This window comes from Peromyscus eremicus, chromosome 2, assembly GCF_949786415.1.
Source record: "Peromyscus eremicus chromosome 2, PerEre_H2_v1, whole genome shotgun sequence".
NCBI lineage: Eukaryota > Metazoa > Chordata > Mammalia > Rodentia > Cricetidae > Peromyscus > Peromyscus eremicus.
The window spans coordinates 40,954,725-40,982,400 of record NC_081417.1 but is presented as its reverse complement, the minus strand read 5'-3'; the positions used below and the strand labels follow the sequence as shown (position 1 = coordinate 40,982,400).

Here is a 27,676-nt window from a genome sequence, read left to right as displayed (position 1 = left end):
AGATCAGAAGCTCAAGATCATCCTTGACTGCATAGGGAGTCTGTGGCTAACCTAGGGTAGAGAGCCTGTCTAAAAAAAAATGAGTGAATAAATAAATAAGAGATAAAGTACACATACAATTAATAGTCTGCAACTTAAAGGAGAGTACAAGAAAATGATGTCCAAACATTATTAAGGTCTTTAAGCATTAGAAATGTTAAATTTTACTCAAAATTTAAAGAGATGAATTTTATTGAAAATATAGCAAAGTTCAGTAGTTATAAATGTTTAATGCCCTTTAAAAAATCAAGACAATAGTCATAATTTCAAAAGCCTGACAGGAGCAGCTCCTAAAACCTAATAATAATGATTTCTAAGAGAAATATGTCTCCATTATTACTGTGAAGGAATTTGTTAAATGTTTAATTTATTTATGACACTCGGATTATTTATTTGCTCTGCTTCAGTCTGAAACAGTTAGCTAATAGTATTCAGTATCATACCAGCTCCTGTTGCCTCACAAACAAAAATGGCTTCCTCTATATATCAGCCGGATTTCCCTGAAACCCAAGTACATGTAAGATGCTCACTGAGAGAGAAAGTGACCTTCCCCTGCATAAAATGAACCAGACCCTTCGTGGTGACATTTCCTTGTTTATTCAAAATAAATGAACAGTGTCTGGATGGCTTTGGAAATAGCAACATTAAAGTTAAGACTCTTGCCTTCCTAATGTTCCTTTATAGTCACTATAAACAGATAAGAGCCAGTATAGAAACACGAACTCCAGAAAGCTAAATTCTACGTAAAAAAAAAAATGAGGTGGGTTCATTTTGCAGACAAACTGAGAAAACTGGAGAAAGGGTGATGAGTAATGAATAATCGTGGTGACATTTAAATGTCTCTCTGGATCCCAAGTGTGAACTAATCCTGAAAAGGTGGGAACCAAACGCCAATCACAAGTGGAGGGCGAGGTCAGCTGAGTACCTCCAATGAACAAGGAGGTCGTTACAGCCAGAGAGAGCCCTAAGAAAAGAGAGGGCAAAGGAAGAATCGAGGCTTCTGAAAGCATCTATGTCCCAGCCTAGAGTGAGCACTCTCTTCCAAGAGCAGCAGGAAGCCATCCGTGTCTACAGCTAGAGTGGTGTATTGAGTAGGCTACAAACAGCTTGTCTAAAGTGTGGGTATCGTAAATATGTTTTTAGCATCGTAATAGCCATGCTAACTTGATGAACAACATCCAGAAATTGGGTTTTTAAGATCTTCCCGTGGTCTCAGAGTTTGGGAATGTTTTAATACCGGAATTGTTGGCCTGACGGTAATGCAAACTGTTGAAAATGAGAAGCCATTAAATTTATAGTATGTTTAAATGCTTAGGCTAAACTGGCTAACAGGTAGGAGTCAGATCAATCCTGAAGAACTGGAGGATGTGAGTCCAGTGACACCACAGACAGTGGCAAGATGAGAAGCGGAACAGCTGAGGCTCGCTGGTGATGAAGGTGCAGGAACTCAGGCCCAGTATATCCACAGTTACCTAACCTCTGTAACAGTAAGACGACGTCCTGCAGAGTTTTAAGTGGAAGAGCCAAGTGATGTGATCAGATTCCAGAAGTCAAATGTTCTAGAGGAAGTTAAGAAAAAATGGGAGAGAGCCAAGGAATGAGCCTTGGCAAGGTTGGTTTTCCGGTAGAGGATTCTAGAACAACAGAGTGGTTAGGAAGGACCATGAGAGGCACGTGGAGAACAGTGTAGTTTCTAGGAGAATGAGGAACTGAACCCACTAGCTTTCTTTACGAAGCCTTTCACCAGCAACTCTAGGAAACACACAGCCCTGCAGGGAAGACCTTCAGGAATCAGCTAGCTCACAGCCTACCTGGGATTTGGACTCAGACATCTTTCCCTCAGAACAGGCCAGCTCCTGGTGCATGCTTGTGCTCTGTGCGTGTCTGTCTGTGTGCACATGTTTGACATGTTTTAACGCATGTAATAACTTTTTGCTCCATCCGACCAGAAATGACAATTTTTTTGCTGGAGCATAGGAAAATTGGCCAGTTTTGAAGGATTCCATTCATACAGCTGGTGAAAGAGCATTCCATTTCTTCCCACTCACCAGTAAGAGCACATCATGTTTCTTTAGCACCCCTCTCCCCTCTCCTGTTTCCCTGTAAGCCCTCCTATTGTCTGGGAGCTTTTCCTCTTAGACAAGGGCTGGCAAACGATTGGATATTGTACATTTCTGGGTTTGCAAACCAAGAGTGAAAGTGACCCTAGTCTGTTGATATATGTGTGGAAAGGAAGGAACTGTACTGCCACACATCTGTCACTGATGACATTTAGAGTATAATAACTGAGTACAATTCTTTATTCTGTGGTGCAGGCTTAACTCATACACCTGGAATTAATGAGATTAAGAGACAGAAATTCCCTTAGTGGATTACTTCACTTGTAGTTCACTGCCCTCGGTCATTAAATTAGTTGCAAATATTTACATGTAAGAAAAGCACCATTCCTAGACTGCACACTGAAAAAGCAGAGAAGATGGACTGTGCTGACCCATAGGCTGTACTTTGCTGGCTGTGAGGTCCAAACCCTGAAGCCATGAAAAGAAGAGGGTCAGGGGAGGCTGCGAGGTTGAAGACTGTGTGAGGAGTCACAGGCAGATAAGAATCCTCAGAGGTAAAGGCAGGCAGTCTCCTGCAGGCACTGAGGGACATACTGGCATAGGCAGGCCACACACAGCGGGATACAAGCACACACAGAAACCGGCACATTGGCCTCCAGGCAGATGGGCAGGGGCAAAGACAGAGGAAAAGTTTTGTGACTTAAGGCCATGCAACGCTCACACACATAATGGCCAGAAATAGTTATATAATAGAAGACATGTTGTTTAGGTTTTCCTGTACATCCAGTGTCAGCCATCATTTGCTGATTCATGGTCTCCTGGATGTCTGGTGTCAGCCATGTTTTAGCTGACTCCTCTCGGATATCCATAACCGTGTCACATTGTCTAAACATAACCTTGCTCCTATGGCTTTGTGCTCCCCAGCTGACTCCGGCTCTACACAGCCACACTATTCTACCATTCTATATATTTGATATCTGGTGGCCTCAGAGCAGGTAACTAGGAAAAGACTGTCTGGCTTCCATGCTATCTCACCAGTGAACTGGATTTCCATAAATGTCCAAATTTGCAATTTCATTTTTTAACCTAAATGGAAAGCCTTCTTTCTTAGTTAAGGGTAGGTAAATTCAGTTTTATGTCCAAAAGAGCGAATTTAGAGTGTGAGACATGCTCCATTCTTTAAAAATAGGCAGAACTCTCAGCAACTGTAATTGTGCTGGGTCTGCACAAGAATAGGCCCACCAACAGCCAGACACAGATGGAGGAAGGGCCTAGGCATCCTTAGAGAGGGTGGCCATTTTTAATTGGGTAGGCATTAGTGACCTCACCAGGTGCTAACTGATATTCCCCAATCCATGATCACACACACCGCCCTGGGTAAACTAAATGATTGGTGAAACAAACCCCAAAAGTTATAAACTTTGAAAAGGGCCTAATAGGGAAGGGAAAGTTGATAGAGGTGGCAGAGAAATAAGAGAGGGTGGGGACAGAGAGCAACCAGATTAATTGTCAAGCACTAATTCAATAAAATAAAGCAAAAAAGTTCTTCATTTTCATGTAGGATTCATTGTAGAATAGATGTATGATATTTAGTGTTGAGTTTATGCATGAAATATGGTAAAGTCTGTGTATGTTATAATCTCAGCATTATATAACAGACTTCTGAAGGTATTTTCCCTGAAACTTTGTATCTATCCTCTTTTCTTTAGAATCTTCTGAGTACTTTCTCTTGATTATATATAGTCTATTATAATATCAGTACAATAAACACAGTGTTCAAAGAGAGGGAAGCACCGTAAGAAAAAATACTTGTTAAATTGTCATTAATGGGGCACATCTTTAAATTTCTCATTTAGGAAGAATTTTCAACATATAAATACAGCTAACAACAACAAAATACTAACTTAAGGTCCTTCATCCAAATCTTAGAATAAACATTCAGCCATTGTTTAAGATCAGGATTTGTTTTGGAAGCAGAATGACTAGGTGCTAGGATGGGTTGGACATCTATGAAGGAGAGGAAGAGAGCAAAGCAGGACGAATGCCTTGGTTCCTGTATCCCACCATCACGTGGTAAACGCAGAGCCTGCTGAGTGCTGAAGAAACAGAAATGTATCTCACGATTTGCGTCACTGTGGGCTCTACATAATAAAAAACAGCTGGGGAAGGACCTCTAAGGCTGCAAATTCACATCATGTTTCAGAAATGAAAACATGACAACACGGAGACCTCGACGCTCCTTTTCTCTGGACCCTTGGAGGTGCTGCTTTTGAACTTCTGTACACTAGAGAAAACGTGGCTTCCCAGTACTTGCTGGGATGGAGGACAGCGCAGTTTCTAGGAACTTTCAGAGTCAGTTTTGCTGACGTTGTGTTTAAAAATTCATGGGTTCAGAAACACAGCTCTGAGTCAGAAGTGCCATGGGGATTTCCAGCACTTTCTGTGGGAGACCCGCCAGGGCTCCAGCTCACTCACTTGCAGGATGTTGACAAGCCTGAGTCCCAGAAGTGAGCACATTTTATAGAGTTCCAGGCTGAGAGATGAAGCATTGGCCCAACAAGAGCCAAGCCGTTCTGTCTTTACCAGTCACACAGCCTGAGAAGTGAAAAGAATATGGGTTTACGAACATTTTGGAGACTTTGAATCCCAGCTCAGCTGCTCAGCGGGAGTGGCCTTAAGCACCACAGACTGGCTTGCTACACAAGTTCGCTCTGTGAGGGCAAGAGAATGAAACCAGCTTCCCAGAGTGTGTTCAATTAAGAGTGGGACCTGGTACATTGCTGACACATAGTCGATAATCAATAAAACGGGACTATTAATGTTCAGCATGTTTATGCTCCCACAGATTTATAATTTACAAGCCCAATCCTTTAATAAAAATGTGGTGGAGTTGGGGATGTGGAGATTCTTCAGTCAGTAAAGTACTCTCACAAACTTGAGGACCCCAGTTTGGATCTCCCCAACCCTGTAAAAGAGCTGTGAGTGGCAGCATAAGCCTATAACCCCAGCAACAGGAGGTGGAGACGGCAGCATTCTTGGCCTTGTTGGTCCCCTCCTCTAGGCAATTGGTGAGCTCCAGGTTCAGTGAGAAATGCTGTTTCAAAAAGTAAAGTGGAGAGCAGTTTAAAAAAATCTGAAGTCCATCTCTGGCTCCATATACGCCTGTGTGTGTGCCCCACATTTATATACCACATACACTCATTTTTAAAAGTGGGGGGGAAAAAAAGGTAATCGTTTTGATATTTCTTTACTTGTTTTCTTTTTTCTCTTTTCTTTTTGAGAGAGAGGAAGAAAGAAAGAGAGAGAGAAAGAAAGAAAGAAAAAAAGAAAGAAAGAGAAAGAGAAAGAGAGAAAGAGAAGGAAAGAACAAGAAGTTGGGAAAGCAGGGAGGTGAGGATATCTGGGAGTAGGAGAGGGGATGATCAAAATGTATTGTATTAAAAATTTAAGCCTGATCCAGTTGGTGACCCCTCAGCCATTGGTTCATATTTCATATGTTTCCGTTCGTTTGGCTATTTGTCCCTGTGCTTTATCCAACCTTGGTCTCAACAATTCGTGGGTGAGATAGTTGATTGGCCTGATCTGTTTGAGAGGCATCCAGGCAGTGGGACCGGGTCCTGTGCTCATTGCATGAGTTGGCTGTTTGAAACCTGGGGCCTATGCAGGGTCACTTGGCTCGGCCTGGGATGAGGGGACTGGACCTACCTGGACTGAGTCTACCAGGTTGATCTCAGTCTGCGGGGAAGGCTTTGCCCTGGAGGAGGTGGGAATGGGGGGCGGGCTGGGGGGGAAGGTGAGGGGGGTGGGAGGGGGGAGAACAAGGGAATCCGTGGCTGATATGTAGAACTGAATTGTATTGCAAAATAAAAATTAAAAAAAAAAACTTAAGCCAATAAATACAAAACAACAAAAATATGAACATATCTCTCCATTCAGTGCAACACAGTTCACAACATACAGTTTACACAAACAGCAAAATATTGATCTTCTATAAAGAAGGAACTCCTGTGTGCATCACATAAATGAACCCGGAGAACACTGGACTAAGTGTAGAAAGACAGATCCTGAAAGACAAACAGTGCATAACAGTAAAGGTGTGTAACATTTTAAATAGCTGTATGTAAAGAGACAGTGGAGTGCAGATTGATAGGGGCTGGAAGGTGGGGGAAATGGGAAGTGGTGGCCAAAGAGTACAAACTTTCAGTTATAAAATGAGTAATTTCTGCAAGTATAATATATAGGTTATTAGCAATATTTAATAATAGTGAATTGTATATAACTGAAACTTATTGTGGAAATCCTAAATATTAAATTAAAACCCAGAGCATCATCATAAAGGCAATGGACATGTTAATTAGCATGGTTGTCGAAATGATTACACAAATGTAGCATCATTGTGTGACACCAAATATGTAATGTTTCAAAATTATTTATTTTATTTTACATATATGAGTGCTTGTCTGCATGTATGTATATGCACCACATGCATATCCTATGCCCACAGGCCAGAAGAGGGCATAAGATCACACAGAACTGGAGTTACAGATGGCTATGTGCTGCTATAAGGGTACTAGGAACAGAACCCAGGTTCTCTACAAGAACAGAAAGTGCTGCTAATCACTGATCTGTCTTTCTAGCCCTGAAACAAATTTATATTTTAACAAAAGGATTTAAAATATGAAAGCAACCACAAACAGGAATACTGGAGAAAAAAGCTGCCATGTGGATGTTTAGAACCAAACCTGGGTCCTCTGTAAGAACAGTCAGCAATCTAAACTGACAAGCCATCTCTCCAGCTCCAACATACACTGCTTTTTATTCATCAATCATAAATAAATGTGGAGGGCATCTTAAAATGAATACCCATTTCCTCAAAGAATTGAAATATAGATTTTGTGACTCAGGTAGAAAAGATTTGAAATTCTCAAACTATGAAAAGTCCAATAATTTCCCTGAGTGGTGGACACATTCTCTAGAAAAACGTGCCATACTCTGCTGACCCCTAAACCCTCACTTTGTGACATTTGTTAGGCACCAGAATGCACACGTACCAGAATATATTTAGGACACGGTCTATTTCTAGTCACACAAGTTTTGTTTCCTAAATAAGATTTCAGATTAACATTTTGGTTTGTTCCCCCAAATTTCAGCACTCCATATGCTTGAAGATGTGAGTCCCATCTTCTTACCAAGACCTTGTGTGAACCGTATCCTGTGCTCTCTTCAGAACGCTCGTGGTGATAACCCACGATGCCTAGGAAGGCAGGGCATATGAGGAAGCAGGAAATAAGGAAGGCAGGCCCGTTCCAAAGTTGAGATTCTGAGCTGCTTTCCAAATTCTCAAATGTGGAAAATGTCTTTAGTTTGCTAAAGCTGTTATAAATGATAACGTAGAACATACACACTCGGCTTATGCAATGTCGTCTAGGATGGCGGTTATCCTAACAGGGACTCTCAAACCCACCATTGTGGTTTGTATTGTTGTTGTTGTTTTTCCTGCACTAATAACAATATCACAATTGAAATTTTATCTTATCTAAGATAATCACTTACTAAGCTCCTAAATCTAAATAGGAGATGGGCTATATACAAATTATTTTATGTGACATAAAAATAAACCTACCTGATAATGAGAGCCCATACTACATTTTTCTGACTTGACTCCTCTACAGCTAAAAGTTTAGTGATCAATTTTATTTATGTTGACCAAACAATTGCCACCTCTTCCCCAAATTCTAGAATTTCTGTAACACTGGTAATAGCTTACATGCAAGGAAATTAAAAGAGTGAATCATTGCTACTTATACCAAATTAGTTTAAGACAATCAAGTACACATGAGTAAGAAAATAAGTTACTTCAGCAAGTTCCCATGCACTTTCCTAGCTAACTCAAGCAGTGGCCCTGCGTTTTATAAAGTCCAATGTCTGCAGATGAGAAGCAGACATCAGAGTATAGTCAATTTTTTAGAAGAAACCATTTCTCATGATACTATACATGAACATTCAGCTTTGTCCAGCCCCCTTTCAGATAACTGTTTTATGCATCAATCTTATGAATAAAATTAACCCAAAGATCCTGTGGTATGTTTGCTTCCCAAATATTTTTTTCTGTTTCATTATTCTTTGTTATAATTAGTGATGAATAATATCTGTTCATACATTTCTTTAGTGTTAGACAGATAGGCCCAATAGTTAAATAAAGGAGGTCATATAATAAGGTATTGTTTGTTTTGAAAGAGCAATCCCTTTGCAATTTGCTGTTCTGAGGTATTTCTAATATTAGGCTTATGAAAATTGTTTTTTCAGATTTTTTTCTCCTCAAATATAATCTTCACTTTCCTCCTCCCAGACCTTTGGCTGCTCCCACCTATATTCCCCACCTCCAGCCAAGCATGCAGTTGCTGGAACATCCTTTGTTCCCAGAAGGCCCACCCTTACAACACGGGGTCAGGCATCACTGCCTCCCCCAAGCAAATTCAGCCAGCAGTACAGCTAGCTGACAAGCCCCAGTGTTTTTAACATTCATTTTTGTTTCCTTTTTTTGTTATTCAGTACTCTAAATTAATTAATTCTTAATAGAATTCCTCTTAATACAATTAATAAAAATTCTTATTATTTTTTTTTAAAACCTCACCTGTCTGAAAAAATAATTTGGGGTGAAAAACTGGTGTTGAAGTTACAAAGTTTGGGAATTGCAGTGAATCTTAGGACTTGAGTACAAGGTCCCCCAATCCTTTCCCAAGAGATCCAAGGCATAAAGAAGGTAAGGAACTGATTTGGAATTTCAGAGCTAGGAAGTGGAAAAAAAATACTGACTGACTGACACATGGAGCACAGCTCTATCCAGTACAGTCTACTGCCATGCTTTAAATGCCTATTAAGAGTGTCATACTTTATACACTTATTATTTTAGGAGTCTTAATTTGCAATAAAATGTTCATATACTATAAAGAATAAAACTATTAAACCATAAACTGAAAACCAATAAACCCATCGTAATAAACATTCAACAAACAATAACACAAATAAAAATCTCACGGCCCTCCAAGGTGGCAGCCATGCCTCAGTGTGCTCATGGTGGCCTGTGTACCAGCATCAAAACCTGTCAGGGTGAATGACATGCATGCCTGTATGCCTTCCTCCTTATACTCTGCAGGAGAGTAGGCACTGGAGCTAGAAAAGTTGCCCTGGGAAAAGGTGAACATCTCTTCCTTCCCTTCCCCCTCCCCCACAGTAGCATGCAGTGGTAATCTAAGCATTCACTGGTCATCTAGTTCAGGGCTTCTAAACAGTATGAGAGGCGTTAATATGGCATCTCAGATCAAGAGCAAACCCAGCCTCAGGTGTGAACAGAACTCCAGTGGATAGCCCAGGAACTTAGATTTTCTTGCCGTTTCTGGCTCTCTCTCCCACTTGCCCTCTCCTGTTCATTTCTCACTTTAACTGGGGACACATTATCATCCTCCTCCATGGTCTCCCTCAATCATCTTGTTCCTTCACTGTCCATTGGTTCATAGACAAAACTGTAACTCCACCAGTGTCATGCTCTGTCCAGAAGCTCACACATCACCTGACAATGGATGATGGATGGAGAAAAATAGATAAACCTGATGGAAGCCTTACTTTAATGCAGTGGCCACAAACCTGAGATAATGCTGAAGTCAGCCCAGAATCAGACAATCTTTATCTAAAATCCTCCACTTGCCTCCATTCCCCTTTCCCACAAGGCAGGGCTAATAGCTATTAGATGTTAAGAGGCCGACGTCTTTATAACTTCCGGCACTTAGAGGAAAAGGAACTTTTCTAACAACAGCAGGGTGTGAAAACAGCCAAAGTAAAGACTCAAATGTCATGCGCTATCTACCAGCCAATTCCTTCGATTCTGAAGACATAATCTTGAGAAGGAACAGTGGATGACAACTCATGGAGTGCAGGGAAGATGCCGCACCTGAGAGAACTGTCCTGAGCTGGTAGTTGCCTCCATTAATTTCTACTTCCCTATTGCAAAACTCGCTAAGATAGAATTGAATATAAAAGTTAATGTTCATACATTACATTTCCAAAGAGAATACAAAGACAGGTATCTGCACATGTAACCTGTCCAATAAAGTAGGCTCATCCCTTGAACTGAAACCTAACCTTCCATTAAAACAGAAATTTAAGCCTCTCTTCTCTTTAGTTCCTTCCTCCTACATCATCCAAAGTCAACAGTTACTACTCTAAGAATTTTCCAATCTAATCCCACCATTAACACTTGATTTTCTGTAGTATCAATCCTGATAGCTCTATCCTGATACCATACCCTTTTGTGCGGTGAATTGCTGGGTTATTCATGTCTCTGTAGGTTTGGGTTCCTGGTGAGTTTCCTTGATGCATAATCAGGAGCTGGCAATACATTAGTCAGTCAATTAGTATTTGTTGCTCAGAATGAGTAGACTAAAGATTGGCAGAGATAAGGAATGGGATGGAAGTTCCTATGCTAATCAGCACCAATAGTCTCCATTCTCCTCTCAATACAAAGCCAAAACTTAGGAGATTGTGGGAATGGAAGAAAATGTGTAAAGCTGAGGAATACAGGAAATAAGTAATCTTGAATTCATAGAGCAGGAAAGTGTGAACTTGGAAGGCTCCATTTATTACGCATGTTCCTAACTCTACTGTGAAGTCCTGAAAGACAGAATCTAGGGGGTATTCTGTTTTGCATTTACCTCAGTATTTCCCACATTGTTGGAGGACAGTAAGTTTGGGCTAAAAAACAAAAGTTTTGCCTGCTTCCCATGTAGGTGAGGCCATGGGATATTTTTAAAAATCATCCACAACTCCTGTCATCAGAGATAAAATACCTTATTGAAAGCCTTACTTCTGGTTAGTAGTATTTACTACTAACCAGCCTTACTTCTGGTTAGTAGTTAGACTAGTATTCAAACCCCCATCATCTGTGTTGTGAGTGCCCCACTCTCACCCACTTTGACAACAGCTCTCTGGCTTATTCTTAACAAATAAAAGGGGGGGAAGTCAAATACCTCACCCTTTTTTATAATAAGAGGTTCGTCCAACTCACATGTTATACATTAAAATGAGGTATTAGTTGTTGTTGTTGTTTCCAGACAGGATCTTGTGATGTAGACAAGACTGACCTGACGTGACCTTCAGATCTTCCTGCCTCAGCTTCCTAACTGCTGACATTACAGACGTGAGCTCCCACACCTGTCAACTTAATTTTATAAATGGTCTTCTCATCACTAATCTGAATTCTGGGCTGTCTTGATTCCAAAGTGAATTTAATCAAATCTGAGTTCTTAGTCCTGGTTTTGAGTTTCAAATATCCTTATCAAATTCCATCAAAGAGCAGCAATAAAATACTCACTTTGCTTCTCAGAAACAGTTTGGCTCTCATCTTCAGGAACCAGACAATTCTCATGCTCCTCCATTTACATCAGGATCTGGAGCCTTGTGTTCCTGATACACAGAATCCTGAAACTATTGTTTAAAATAGCCTAAAGAAATCTCCAACAACTGACTTCTCACTAACATGTGGAGTCATGAGTCATATTCCTGGTAGTGAACTATGTATGCCAGATTTCTCAGCATTTTTAAAACCAACAATGACTGTGCAGATTGTCCAAAGGCTTAGATACCATATTCCACTTGAGAACTAGGCTTTTCTACAAATGTGCTGTTTGCCAACGAATTACAAAGTGCCAGGCATTTCTCTAAATGCTGCAGCCATAGCAACAAATATAAAACAGATTTTGATCCACATCAAACTGCAGACACAGAAGCTGGGTGGAGATAGGCACTAAACAGTGATGTTCTGTGATGTGAATTTTGAGGTTCTGGGGAGAAGACAGTCAAATTTGCCTAAGAGAGCTCAGAAAATTCCACAAATCTGGGCCGTTGGTATGATTCTAGAAGTACAGAAAGGAGGGGATTGCAAGAGTTAGAAAGACGCATGTGGAGTTTGCTGTCTGGTAAAATCTACACTGCTAAAATACACGTGTTGGGGGTCAGCTTAAAAATAGCAATGTCCTTGTCTTCAAAGTGATTCATCAGTCCAACTCGCTAATTTTTAGAGGAGAAAATGAAAGGTCAGAGAAAGTGACAAGTGTCTGCATGCCTTTTCCTCTCCTGTGGAAGGTTTTTTTTTTTTTTTTTTTTTTTTTGGTTTTTCGAGACAGGGTTTCTCTGTGTAGCTTTGCGCCTTTCCTGGGACTCACTCTGTAGCCCAAGCTGGCCTTGAACTCACAGAGATCCGCCTGCCTCTGCCTCCCGAGTGCTGGGATTAAAGGCGTGCGCCACCACCACCCGGCTCCTGTGGAAGTTTTACTACTGCTATTTCATGGACAGCATGATTCTCATTTTTCCTTTTCAGTAGCGATAAATATTCCTGACCTGGCTATTCCAAAAGCATCTCAGTGAAGGTTAGCAAACACACACAGGAGAATAAAAGCACTTCCTGCCACAGGTCCTGCTTCACCTAATCCTACAAAAGTGTCAGAGACCCTGAAATAAGTATGCTCTGGCCATAGCCAAACTTCATTTCCTTTAAGAGTGATCCTGTAACAAATCAATGTGTTTGTACATCTCCTTGCTTTTTTATTAAGGGATAATTACCTGTTCTGAGGAGAGAGGTAAATTTGCAAATAAATGTTTGAATGTCCTAAATAAAGTTTAAAAAGAAGAAGTAATTTTTTTGATGCATTTGACAAATAAAGAACAACTAATTTTTCAGGGTCACATAACATAAGCAACACTGTCAATTTATTGCATGACTCAGAACACCCTATAGATTGGAACATGGTTCTGTAAGCTATTTCACCCCACTCTTTTGGTAAGAAAATAACAGTTTTGGTGACCTCTGTAGAAGCACTGGTTTCAGGTTGTCTGACTTCACATGTCTGTTGAGCTCTTCTCTTTAAGAAAAACTGTACTAAAAGAGATCAAGTATACAGAGTTTCAAAAAAATTGACTTGAGGCAGACTGATGACAATGACAGATGTGGTCACTGCAGCATTCTAAAAGAGATGGACTAACCATTTAAACATATTGATACATATTATATAATATACAGAAAGCACATCTATATACTACATATATAGTCCATTTATATGCACTGCATATATGATGGAACATCATTCATACATATCTTTTTCAATACAATATAATTAAAAGGATTTTTACCTATCAAGTTAATTTTATTAATTACATTTGGGAACAAATAATCTGCTATGTGCTACTTCCCTGATGATCAAAAGAAAGTTGTTTCTGGAGTGACACTACGACTTGGATAGCCTTTAGACCTTCCTGAATCTCATGAAGCAACCACAGCAGTGGGATTTGAACACATCATAATTCAATCTTGCAGTGAACACGACACTAAGAAGATATACCCTAGAAGGTAAGAAGGCTAAGGGGATACCATCACAAATTATCAATGTTTGGCTAGTAAATTAACTACTTACGTTTCTCACATACATTCATTCTTGTTTAATCAAGTAGTTGAAGAGAACATTCAGTATAGCACAGTTAAACACAGATGTATCTATCTGAGATTTAAAATGAAGAAATTCTGGGAAGCAATGAAAGATGAAGCACAGATGACCTCTGACCTCTCATTCCTTACAAATGAGAAAAGACAAGCCCGAGGAATGCTGTTAAATCAAACGTTCTGTACTTGTCTGTCTTTTTAATTGAAAAGTCATCATGTATGGTCATTGTACATGGGATTACATTACGTAAGGACTCTTCCATGCATATTGACATTGTCTATTGAGCTTCTGGACTCTTTATTAGCTGAAGCATCTCGCCCCTGGAATAAGTTGGATAAACCACAGTGCCTGTGTCATTAAGCACTCAGAGTCCATCCACCTGCACTGGGTTTCATCTGTAAGGCCTCTGCTTCTGAAACCAGAGGGAAGTGTGTGTTACTCTAGAGACTAAAGAGAAGAGGCAAGTTCCACACATGTCTATAGAAGTGTTGATTCAGAAAGCAATATTAACCTTAGTCCACTTCTCTAGAAAAATACAAGGACTTCACATTTAGATTCTCTCTCTTAGAAATCAATAGCCATTTTAAGTTTAAAATATCTGTTCTGTTTAGAACTGTGGGTATTAAAGGCATGTATTATTGCCTACATGGATAGCAGCATTACAAATGCCTTGGACAAAAGTCATTACCCTTCTTCAGCTGACTGATGACTTGTTATGTTCTGGGAGTATTTTTATCTTTTGGCACAATGCTCTACACCATATGGTACAACACATTGACAAACAAAAAGGGTAGAAGTAGTCTGAGATACGTACACATACATATAGTTATACATGCATATATATATTGCATATATGATGAAAGATATAGCATGTATGAGTACAAAAACATAAATAAAGCTATGAATTCTCTATACAATATGGTTCTGTAAATCTTTGCCCATGTATAAAATGTCATTAAAAACATGAAACAAGATTAAAAGTCTACCATGCACCTCAGGGCATTCCATAGATATTGCATTAACTATTATCCTCTGCTATATCAAGAAATATGTGAACTATGTAACACTTTCTCATTCGACATTTAATGTTACCTTTCAAGTACAATAGTAACTAGAGCAATGTCACATGCGACCGCTTACATAGCCCACTTAGAGAGGATGGTTAGAAGAGGAAAGACTCAACTGTCTTTAATGGACTGTCAGAGGATGAAGATGCCCTTCTCCTTTGGCTCTAGGTTCCTTCAAGGTGCATTTCCATTGGAAACCAGTGGTTGGGAAGCAAATTTCCAAGTTTTCAAAAGACCAAATTGTGATTCTCAACCTGGACATTCCCCCATGTTACAGATCTGAGTATTATGGGTCCTGTTCTCTATGATAGGAATTCCAACCATGCCCCATGGTCGTGCATGCCCCGTGGGACACTTAGTCATCTCTGTCTAGTCATTTCCAGGTCAAAGTCCTGCGTGACCCATGCCCCATGGCTATATGGTCACATAGTCTCGCGGACATGATGATAAGATCTCTGAGCATGGACCTGTGTGCTCAGATGCATCCTGGCCTTTATAAGGCAATGCCATGTTCCCCTGTCTGTCTGTCTGTCTGTCTCTGTCTCTGTCTCTCTGTCTCTGTCTCTCTCTGTCTCTCTCTCTCTCTTCTGTCTCCTCTCTGCCAGACCTGGCTTCTTCTGTCCTATCCCCTCTTCTCTAACCATTCTAACTCTGGTAACCATGGCTCTTGACTCTTCTGCCGACGAACCAGTATCATTATCCTTTCTCTCTACATCATCTGAATATGGAGCAGCCTGGACAAACAGAGAACCCCAAATGCTCTGCTGAGTTGGAAAGTAGATGTGACAAGAAAAGAGAGATCCACTTCTCCCATCTTACCCCTCACATGTCTCAGCCTCACAGTCTACTGCAAACAGGAAATGGAAAGCCAAATGTGCCTGCCTTCTTTAACAGTATGCTATTTGTTTTAAAATTTTTAATCCATGTATGCGTATCTTTCTACTAGAAATGTTTTCAAGTTGTATCAGGTCTTAATTTGCTCATTTTTAATAAAGGGGGAGTGCCTATGTCAGAGACACAATAGTAGTAAAAAGGAGGAGATAGTGGCATTAAGAGATGGGCTTATTGCTTCATAGTTCACATGTTTCCATTCATTTGAGGTGTCCCCAACTGGATCAGGCCCTCTGAATGGGTGAGACAGTTGATTGGCTTGATCTGTTTGGGAGGCATCCAGGCAGTGGGACTCGGTCCTGTGCTCATTGCATGAGTTGACTGTTTGAAACCTGGGGTTTATGCAGGGTTGTTTGGCTCGGCCTGGGAGGAGGGGACTGGACCTACCTGGACTGAGTCTACCAGGTTGATCTCAGTCTGCAGGGAAGGCTTTGCCCTGGAGGAGGTCGGAATGGGGGATGGGCTGGGGGGGAAGGTGAGGGGGGCAGGAGGGAGGAGAACAAGGGAATCCGTGGCTGATATGTAGAACTGAATTGTATTGTAAAATAAAATTTAAAAAAAAATATGAAACTAAAACTTAAAAAAAAAAGAGACAGATGGGCTTATTGCAAACACTATGTCTTTTATATTTTATTTTATTAATAATTTGTGTATGTGCTGTTATGTATCATGATGTATATTTGTTAGTGTGGGTGTGTGCACTTATATCTGTGTGTGGAGTCCAGAGCTCATCAGAATCGTTGCTTTATTTTTTGAGACACATCTGTCACTGAACCTCAAATTCATAGATTTGGCTAGGGTGGCTGGCTAATAAGCCTCATGGATCTTCCTGTCTCCACCCACTCCTCCCATCCCAACAGTGTTTGAGTTACAGACTCATGCTGTTCCACCTGACTTATGTAGGTGCTGGGGCTTTGAACTCTAAAAGTGATGTCTGACATCCAAAGTAGTTTATTCCTTCACATCCTATCCCCAAAGACCAGCACCAGCATTACCAAAATACAATTCAACTGCACTTTGCCCTAGATGAATGTGATCAAACAATACGCCACTTGTTTTCTGGGGCTAAAATGGTTTGCGTCCTAAGTTACAGTCACTACAAAGCATTGCTTTCACCAAGACAACTTTGATTTTCAATTATAAAACCTGGTCCCTTTAACATTCTATGACCATTGGTCCTGCCATGTTTTTAAATGTATTTAGAGCCAAACATTTATAAATGATTGGGTATGATTATCAAAAACAGGCTTAACTTTTTCACAGATAAATTCTATTTTGTTAAACAAAGTATCTATCCATCTATATGACAGAGGGAATATGATATAAAAGTCTAGCACCTAAAACTGAAAATCAACTAGACATTTTTTAAAACTGCAAATTCTCAGGAACAGGAATTTTAGGTGTTGGCTACACTCCAGTTACTGTGCTTTTTAAATAGGTTTATGCTGAAGAATAATCATTGCACCAGTACACTCACTTTTATAAACATTCTTGGTTGAGAAGAACTTGCTTAAGACACTTTTTCATTTTAAATAAGAAGAAGTGATATGCATGGCTTTGAGTATCAATTTGTATGATTTTGTATATTGTGATGTTGAGATAGCCCTAAAATATTCATACTGGAAGAAAAATAACTATGACAGCTCAAAACAGTTCATTTATTCACTCATTCTCCCTGGGTACTCAGTGCCCCACGTTCAACTAGGTGCTTAATCCAGTAAAACTTGTAAATTTTTCCTTCATTAACTATTTAGGATGAAGGTGCAAGAAGAAATGACAATGAATTTAAATCATACTGTAGTTACACTTTTGTTAGAAATTCTATTAATTTTTATATTCAGCAATTACAGAATTAATTAATCCTTTTTGCTCTTCTATAGACAAAAATGTCCATTCCACATACTTCTGTGTTTAAAAAAAAAAAAGAAAGAAAGAAAGCCAAGCCATAAAGTGAGCACTTCAGCTATAAAAGGCAGGATATAATTGATGTCCCCTTCTCTTATTCAGCAAGGTAGCTTTCTGCAGCTTTGTCCTTTGCCTTTCACAGAACAGTAACCTGGAGCAGTTTCAGTGGGATTTTACTTTGGATGAAGTACAGAGCCACTCTGCTGCAAGAGGCTGTCAATCCTTTCTCCACAGCCTGCAGCCTGATCCACTCTTAATTTTGGAAAGACAGTACAATGTAGTCCCTCAGGTCCCTTTATAATTCAGTCATTCCAGCCCCCCCCCTCCCCCCCCCCCCCCCCCCCCGCTGAAGGCAACCATCATAGATATGTATCAAGACTATGTTAGAAGAAGCTTCCAGATTGAATCACATCTGAGGTCCAATGCCTATAGCCTGTGTCCCATTTTCAAACATTTGGAAGATAGATGCATTGAGATGCTAGATACATAACAAACACTCAAAACTTACTGTGAATTACTAGATAAGGAAGAAACATAGATGGATAATTCATCACCACCTGTGAAGCCTAAGATGAAGAGTTTTCAAAATACCATGTTTACATGGTAGAAAATGAATGGAATTTATGAGTAACTAATGCTGCTCCTCAGGGACAACCAGTACAGTCAGCCACAACCCAAACCTGTCCCTCCTTGGAGCCGCCTTTGAAGAGGCATTATAGTTCAATGAAGGAAGCATAGAAAATAAGGCTGTTTTCCAATGAATGCCAGAGCAAATCACTGCAAATTTATTATCTGACAAATCTGGAGCCCAGAAGACCAACATGGGTCTCAGTGGGTTATCATGGTGTTGACAGGGCAGGTGAGTCTAGGTCACCTTCAGGAGCCTCTAAGAAAAATGTTTCCTTGCCTGTCCCACCTGGTAGAGGCTGTTTGTATTCTTTGGTCATGGATTCCTTCATCCTTGATCCATCTGCAAGACCAGTAGCAAGTTCCTGGGTCCAAACTCCAAGCCTAACTAATTCCCCCCAAACAAAAACAAAAACAAAACAAAACAAGCCAGCAACAGTGAAGTCCTTCTTACTTCGTACTCCCATCCCAACCACCACTCTTTTGTTTCTGTCTTCCTTCTCCAGTATTTGCATACATGTGCATACTATGGATGAATGTGCATATATTCACGGACATGTGGTTATGTGTGTGAGGTGTGGGGACAAATGTGCAGGTGAGCATATTCATGTACGTGTGTGAGCACAGAGCCAGAGACTGACATTGGGTGTCTTTCTCGCTCACTTTCTGTCTTAGTCACTGTTCTATAGCCATAACAAAACACTACGACTAAGGCAACTTAAAGAGAAAAGCATTTATTTGGGGTCTTGCTTACAAGTTAGTCTATCATCATCACGGTAGGAAGCGTGTTGGCAGTCAGGCAGACATTGCACTGAAGCAGGAGCTGAGAGCTCACATCTGATCTGCAAGTTGCAGGCAGAGAAAGAGAGGAAGACTAGGGCAGGTGTGACCTTCTGAAACCTGAAAGCCCACCCCCAGTGACACACCTCCTCCAACAAGGCCACAGTTACTTCAACAAGGCCACACTCTCTAATCTTTCCCAAACAGTTCCACTAAATAGGGATCAACTACTCAAACATATGAATCTATGGGGGCCATTCTCATTCAAACCACCACAGTGTCCATTTTATATACTGAGATGGAATCTCTCACGTTGAACCCGGGACTCTTGGTCTAGCTAACCAGCTAGCTCTAGGGATTTCCAATCTCTTCTTTCCAAGGCAGGCCATCAAGCTTGCCTGGCTTTTACATGGGTATTGGGGATCCAAACTTCAGTCCTCGAGCTTGTACTAAAAGCATTTTACCCACTAGCCTTCTTTCAGACCCCAGTGATTTGCTCTAAATGGTGGTGAGATCCATCCAAAATTGGGGCTTAAGAAGAGGAACTATATAGCACGGCATACTCACTGCTCAGCTATTCAACCAAGAGCCACCGACATTGATGGAGAGCTCCCTGACATCTCTCATGTATTGTGAAAATATAAAATTCCACCTGTGAGCCTGGTGCACTCTCCAATGCCACAGGACTTTTCTCAGAATGGCCTACATCCTTTTCCTGTTTTTATGAAAAATGGGAGAGATTAAAGTAAAACAACCATTGTTGATGGCAGCATAGTTCTTCTCCTTCAGTGGGCAGGAATAGCAATGAGTGAATCTAGAGCTTCATCCATTTTACTTGGGAGTGATTAAGCACAGCTGACATTCCTTATTTCCTGATTTCTTAGCTGTATATTCAGCCAACTGAAGACTGAGACTATCCAGGAAGAAACAGCAACTGTACCAAATGAACTTTTTCTCATCAGATGCTTAGGTAATACAGCACAGTGGTATCAGGTATTAAAGTAAACTACAGATAGTTAAAGTTTACATTTTTTTTTTTTTGGTTTTTCGAGACAGGGTTTCTCTGTGTAGCTTTGCGCCTTTCCTGGAACTTGCTTTGGAGACCAGGCTGGCCTCGAACTCACAGAGATCCGCCTGGCTCTGCCTCCCGAGTGCTGGGATTAAAGGCGTGCACCACCACCGCCCGGCAAAGTTTACATTATTATAGCAGGTACTTGAACATAGCAGCTTTTGGTGTATCCATTGGGACTGGGCGCCACACTCTGCATTTTAAATGGTTGTGGTTTTCTATAGTGGTCTCTGTTGCAAAGAGAAATTTCCTTAATAAGGGCTGAAGACTATACTTATCTGTGAATATAGGGACAAATGTTTATAGGTTGTGGTTAGGGAATATCCTGGTTTAGTAAATTAGTTGTTGTCAATTTTCCTCCAATTACCATGACTTCACTAGCACTGAGTAGTTAGATAAGTTTCCAGTACCAAAAGTACTCCCACACCTACGGCTCAGGGAACATGGTAGAAGAGGGGATAGAAAGACTGTAAGGGCCAGAGGATCAGGCAGTTTGCTGTGAGGGTGTGTCTCCTGGGAATGTCAGAGGCTACACCCATAAAGTCTCACCAGCCCGACTGCCAAAACATGAGCTGCAGAAGGATGACACCAATGGACATGCCAAACTGGATGGAGAAAAGCCCATGAGGCCTCAAGTCTACATGAAGAACTATAAGAAACTGAGGAAATCTGAGAGAGAGAGAGAGAGAGAGAGAGAGAGAGAGAGAGAGAGAGAGAGAGAGAGGCAGTCCTCCCACATAAGAGCACACCAATTGGTTGTCTGTTACTGAACAGTTAGCCCTGAAAACAGCATGTTTTCGTTATGCAGTAACGCTATACAGTTATACAAGTAACGTTATACAGACTGAACAGTTCATATTTGGGAATATATATATATATACATATATATGCATGTAATAACAATTAGTGAAAAAAGAGGTCATGAAGGAGAGTGGGAAAGGTATATAAGAGGGTTTAGAGGGAGGAAAAGGAAAGGAGAAATGCAACTAAGTTATAATCCCGAAAAGAAAAAATAAAAATGGCTGTTATTAGAAGTGCAGTCCAAATTGGTACAAACCACATATTGTGTTCTTGGCTCTCATCTGCAAAGAAATAAGTACAAAATCTGAACATCAAGATTTCATAATGTTTAAACCCATTTGACAGAACCATGTGATTTGTACTGAATCAAATATTAAAGAAACATCACCTTGGGTTTAAGTATCATTTAAATTTTACTCTATGAAAAATTACATTAATTTTCCAAATAATGTTTTTAACAGATGCAAATATAAAGAAAAAGTTAAAAAGCAAAACTAGCTCTTCATTAAAGCAGGCTGAGAAGCAGTGCAATAGAAAATCCCGAGCCAGGCAATGGTGGCACACACCTTTAATCCCAGCACTTAGGAGGCAGAGGTAAGTGGATCTCTGTGAGTTCGAGGCCAGCCTGGTCTACAGATTGAGTTCCAGGACAGGCTCTAAAACTATACAGAGAAACCCTGTCTCAAAAAACCAAAAAGAAAGAAAGAAAGGGAAGGAGGGAGGGAGGGAGGGAGGGAAGAAGGAAGGAAGGAAGGAAGGAAGGAAGGAAGGAAGGAAGGAAGGAAGGAAGAAAGAAAGAAAGAAAGAAAGAAAGAAAGAAAGAAAGAAAATTCCACACAAGTAGAACAGGGTCACCTCAAAGGCATTGGCTGGTAGAAAGAATTTACTACCTGGTCTAGATTACTTTTAAGTTATGGCAACTAAAATAGCTAATGATATAGACAGATAGGCAGAGCAGGACTCAGAAGAAAACAAGTAGACTGAGAAATTGAAAAGGCACAAATAATTAACAGTTCTTTGAGAATTTGTAACATATACAGTTGGCTAATGTACTCCAGAACAACAGCACTTCCGGTAGCTGGCCACTGACAGAAAATATTTTCAAGGGATTCTAGAGATGGCTCAGTGATTAAGAGCACTCACTGCTCTTCCAGAGGATGCAGGTTAGATTCCCAGCACCTACATGGATGTTCACAACCCCAGTTCCAGGGGAGTCTATTGCCCTCTTCTGGCTTCTGTGGGCATTGCATGCATATGTTGCAAAGACCTACATGTGGGTAAAACACAGGTACACATAAAATACAAATAAAGGAAGAAAGCACTTTTAGTTTACTTTCTTGCCATTAGGTAACTAGACTAAACTGCTGAATAAAGCCTTGGTGATCAGTGGATGACAATTTATCATAACTTTCTCTGGATATTTCAGGTTTCCAGTGAGACAAGTGTTCAGTATACATGTGGTACATTTGATATATTGTGGTTCAAAGACATGTAATGTATTCATTGAGGATTTCAAAACGGATAAGAGAGGGAACCTGGATTCAAGTCAGGAATGAACGCTAGGTGCATGCAGTTATATGAAACTGCCTCTTCTCAGAAAATCTACAAATGTAACTCAAAAATAACCACTTACTTGGGTAAACATTTACAAAAAGAAAGATGTAAAATATATGGTAATGACTTTTTAAATATAACACCTAAAGCATGATCAACAAAAGAAGAAGAAAAGAAATAAGCTGAGTTGCCTTAAAGTACAAAATTTTGTGTATACCAAGAACACTTGAGAATCAACAAGGACAAAAAAAAAACAATCTCATTAAAAACTGGGCAAAATACCCAAGCAGACAATTGACCAAGGGAAACAAGTGGACAGCAAACAAGCTTATCAAAAGTCATCAGTGAATTATAGATAAAAGTCATGAAAGAAGTACCAAATCACCTATTAGAGTGCTAAGAACTAAACACTGAAGATGCCAAGTGATGACAAGGATGTGGATCAATGAGAACACTCGTTCAGAACTGGTTGGGAAGCAGAGTGGCATAGCCAATTTGGAAGACAGCTTGGAGTTTTCCTAAGGACATTAAATATACTTTAACATGTAAAGCCATTGTATTTACCAAAATAAGTTGAAAACTTAAGTATACATAAAATTCTTCACATGAATAATTTTTAGCAACCTTCTTCACAGATGTCCAAAATTAGAAACCATTAAGACTTTCTTTAGGAGGTAGAAAAACACGCTGTACACATTCATATGAAGGAATATTAATGAGTGATCAGGAGCAATAAACAATCACAAAAGAGCCTTGAATGCATGTTACTAGTCTACATACATGAACATGCTGGGATAATCAAAATTAGGAAGATAAGAAAAAGCTCAGTGATTCCCAGAGCTCAGGGAGTTAAAGTTTAACTAGCCATGTACTTAAAAACTGGCTTTTAAACAGGCTATCCATGTGTATAAAAATAGACCTAAATCCCTCCCTCTCTCTCTCTCTCTACCTTCTCGAAAATCAACTCCAAGTGAATCAAAGATTTTAATTTAAGATTTGAAACCTGAAAAACACATGCAAGCAATACACTCATACACACAAAGTAAAAAATAAACCTTAGAATTAAAACATCTGTGAGTTCATAAAAGAGAAACAAAACGTGTATGCATGGGCACACACCTTTCACCTCACCTGCTCAGAATACCTGATATTTTGACATAGAATTTGGGTTCTAGAAATATGGAGTTGCTTGGAAATTGGCATTACCACAGATGACTGTAGAAATTATATATTTACTGAAGAATTGGACCCAAATAGGTGGTGGAGAGACTAAGAACTTTAAAGAACAAATCAAGGGGAAAGGAGACCAAGTTTGGAGGATTACGCGCTCCCCAGGAGAGCTACACTATCACTTGAGGTGCCGGTTTGAGGCGACTGGAGTAACCAAAAATCAAGGAAAGAAATCTAAGTAATGAAAAATGAGCATCTTTAAAAATACCTGCATCTAAACAGCACTCAGATTCTCGGCCAACTCTCTACGTGTGGAGTTGCCGGGAAGGTGCCAGAGCTGTAGGTTGAGCAGAGTTCAGCAGCTGCCGGCATTTAGAGGGCACTGAGGGTTGAATGGCATCTTCTTTAGTGCAAAGCATTACTGTAACACCATACCGCAAGCCCAGTGGCTTATAGAAATTTATCTCTCACTGTTCTGGAGGTTGGAAAGTCCAGGACCAAGGGACTGGTCCACTCAGTATCTAGTGAGGTCCTGCTTTCTGGTCAGCAGAGAGCCATTTTTCTGCTGTGGCCTACAGAGAAGCTTTCATTATATTTCGGTGATGCTATTGAGCAAGTAAAATAGAATATGTTACTACTGGAAAGGTTAAAAAATGGTGTGACTGCTTTGGACAAGTAGCAATTTTCCAACTCCATTTCCACCCCGAGAACTACAGAGAAAAACCTAGGGAATGTAAAGTTCACTGTTGATTCCTCTCTCTCTTATCTGCCACTAGGAAATCCTGTTAACTCTACTGTCGAAAATATATGGTGATTCTAAGTAATTCCCATCTTTTCTAAGTGATAACCACGGCTACGCCTCTTCTCCTTCCTTGACGCACTATGATGGTATCTGTGGTTGACAATCTCACTAGTCATCTTCCAGGAAAGGAAAAAGAATTACACACACACACACAAAAAAAAAAAAAAAAAAAAAATCCAAGTGGCCTGAAAGCAGTGGCATGCCCTCTATTCTCAGCTACTAAAGTGGAAGGATCATTTGACCCCAGAAGTTCAAACTAACCTGAGATTCAGTCTCAAAAAAACCCCCAAAAAAACAAAAACCAGAAGGAAAGGTGTGGAGGTAGGGCATGGGGCAGGGCAGGAGGGAAAAAAATGAAAGATACACTAAAGCAGGCAAGAGCAATAAACGGCCTCTGGGTTGCCCCGTTCTCCCCTCATCTTAGCAGTTTTGCAAGTAAAGCATGCAGCATTCCCATAAAACACTGTGTTGCAAGCATTCCCGACACAATTGTCCAAAGGATGGGAAGTGAATATAACCAATGTGTGTATACCATCTCCTTAAACATTAGTTGGTGATGAGGGACAACACTGGTGGACATTTTTATCATGTCAGGACTTAAAAATGCTTTCTAAGTAAGGAAACTTATACACAGACACTCCTAAATACAAAGTAAAGTAGTAATAGAATTACAGCAGCAGAGACGGAAGGGTGTGAAGTTCTATGAACCTCATAAGAAAGGGCTGAGGATGTGGCTCAGTGATAGAGTGCTTACCTAGCATACACAAGGCCCTGGCTCAATGCCGACTGGGGTGGGGGGGAAATAAATATCTATAAAGAAAATAAGTTATTAAAGAAACTTTCAGAGATAACTCCATCAAAAGCAAATAGAAATTGGAATTTTTACTTTTTAAATGAAGCTTTTGTTGTGGAGGTAGCTCAGTGGTAGAGTACTTGCCTAGCATGCCCAAGGCCCTGGGTTTGACTTTCAGCAGCTCTTATGCGCGCGCGCGCGCACACACACACACACACACACACACACACACACACACACACACACACACGAGAGAGAGAGAGAGAGAGAGAGAGAGAGAGAGAGAGAGAGAGAGAGAAAGCTTTATTTTTTTTAATCAGACTAGCACAATCAAAATTAATTGTGATATGACAGGGACTTAAAAAAACTAGTAGTGAGGTAGATTGTGACTGAGGAGGTTTCACAACTATTACAACTCCACTATCCACAACAGCCCAAGGGTGTGTGTGTGTGTGTTTGTGTGTGTGTGTGTGTGTGTGTGTGTTCGTGTGTTACTATCTCTATTCATCAGCAATGGCACCTAAGTATACTATACAGTAGGAAAAGGCAAGTTGCAATAGAGTGTTTTCCTTCTACTTATACATTTGTATTGATAGGCATTCAAGCATATGATTATACACAAAACATTGAGAATATCTTGTTACAACCATGGTTTCTGTTTTACAGGCGACATCAGACAGGGCTTTCCTACGGTGATAGAATAAATTGTCCAGACACAGAAAACAGAAGCCATCAGACACATGGGTCTTTCCCAACTGGTACATACTCATATCTTTCCATATTGAACCACAGTGAACTGCTCTAGAGTGTAGTGCTTTACAGGCCTACAATAGAGTCTTCCAGGTGAGAAGGAACTGAAAATTGATGGCATGCACATTTCAGCAAACATTATTTAGAGAAAAACCAGCCTATTCTCAGAATGCCCTGAGGAAAGCCTGACTTGCCTTTTTACCTCCCTGTGGTCCTCCCGAGTTCCACATTCTCACCCAGTTACCCTCAATGGTCTACAATGAACTACTTAGCTTTGTCTGTTCCTGCCCTGCATGTAAATGGAGACTAGAACAAACAGCCTTCACAACTACTTATGTAGCAGTACCATATGACTGATGGTGAGAAGTTGGAGCCCATGTAGAATCACATGAGCCCGAAGTTAAAGACCTTGTGTTCTGAAGCAGCATGCGTGTAAAAGACTACAGAAGAGGGAAGGGAACGTTCCAGAAAGTTCTCTGAAAACTCATGTATGAGAAAATGCAAATACTATTATCTTGAATATTTTTCAACTGGGATTTCAGAAACGTCCTCGACTGTGTCATTGTCCCCAAAACCATTGATAGATATTTAAATAGTAATACTATCCTCCCCAAATTAATTGATTCTCAAAAGCCATTAAAACTGTGCATGAAAAAGATAAGACACTAATGGAAAAAATGAAATAAATTGGAAGTGAATAATTTTATTTACATTTCTCTACGTCCAAGTTTCAAGCCAGATAGTTATGCACTTGAGTTTCACTGTTGTTACTATTTGTTGTCCTAAGAAAAATAATAGAGCGAAGACATAAATACTATTAACACATTTGCTTCTCACAAAAGTCCCATGATAGGTAAGTTCTGTTGTTTCTATTTTTCCAGGTGAGGTATAAACGGGTAAACCGAGGCACGGAGCAGCACCCACATCACACACCAACATTTTCTTATGAACATTTCTTTCTGAACTAGATGAAATTCAAGAAAATTCTCCCCTTGAAATTCGGGGAATTCTGGACCACAAAACGTGCATGGGCCCAGGCCAAGGCCGTGGCATCATGCTTAACCAAACCTGGGAAGCTACAGCCTGCAAGTCCAGCTGGGCACAACAGCTGTAACCTGCGGTGAGAGCATGCAGAGGTGGACGAAGCCTTTGTTAGGATATCCCCCACCACCACTACCCGCGCCCCAGGCTCCCGCAGACGCCAGTGGCCCGGAGCAAGGTCTGCCTGCACCAGCCACCCCAAGGGACTCCGGTGCCCAAAAGGTCCTGTGTCCGCGATCCCGCGCATGCGTGGCCCCGGGCAGCCTCTGCGCTTACCTGGTGCGCTGGGTGAGGAGGTGCAGGGCCAGGAGCAGCAGGGTGGCGATGAAGAGCAGGCCCGGGAGGGTGAGCAGCGCGGTCAAGTCCGCGTCTGGGGTCGCGGCTCCTTTCATCCCGACACGCTGGCGGCTCTGCAGGGGGCGATGGCTTCTGCACGGTGCCCTCTCTTCTCCACCCGAGGCTCTGGCCTGGCCGCGGCGCCGAGCAGAATGTCCCCGCGGTCCCTGAAGCTGAACTACAAAGTTAGTGGAGTCCCCTCCTCCCGCCGCCTCCCCCTGACCCAAGCGCACCGCCTCGCGCCGCCTCCCGCTCCAGTGGCAGGAACCCTGCCAAGGGAGAGGGAAAGGATTAGGATTTCCCCAGATGGAGGCCTGGAGGAGGGGGGTTTTGTTTCTGAGTCAGCCCTGAACCCACAGGAAGGACCCTGCCTGACGCCTCTCCCACCCACCATGCTTGGAACTTGGGCCCTGTGGCGCAGGTCTTCCTAAACTGCTGGCACATAGCACAGGATGTGCTCCCCTCCTCCTTCATCACCAACATCCTACTGTGCTTAGATTGA

The 27,676-nt window shown here is 41.0% G+C and overlaps 1 protein-coding gene across 1 annotated transcript in view; it reads right to left on the bottom strand.

The window, feature by feature from the left end:
• The window catches only part of LOC131903458 (cytochrome P450 7B1), a 175,369-nt gene extending 147,961 nt beyond the window's left edge, over positions 1-27,408 (bottom strand). The window contains exon 1 of the mRNA XM_059254045.1: positions 27,115-27,408. Within this exon, the coding sequence (XP_059110028.1) occupies positions 27,115-27,230 (116 nt within the window). The 5' untranslated portion in view covers positions 27,231-27,408. The remainder of the gene's footprint in view (positions 1-27,114) is intronic.
• Between the last annotated feature and the right edge of the window lie 268 nt (positions 27,409-27,676).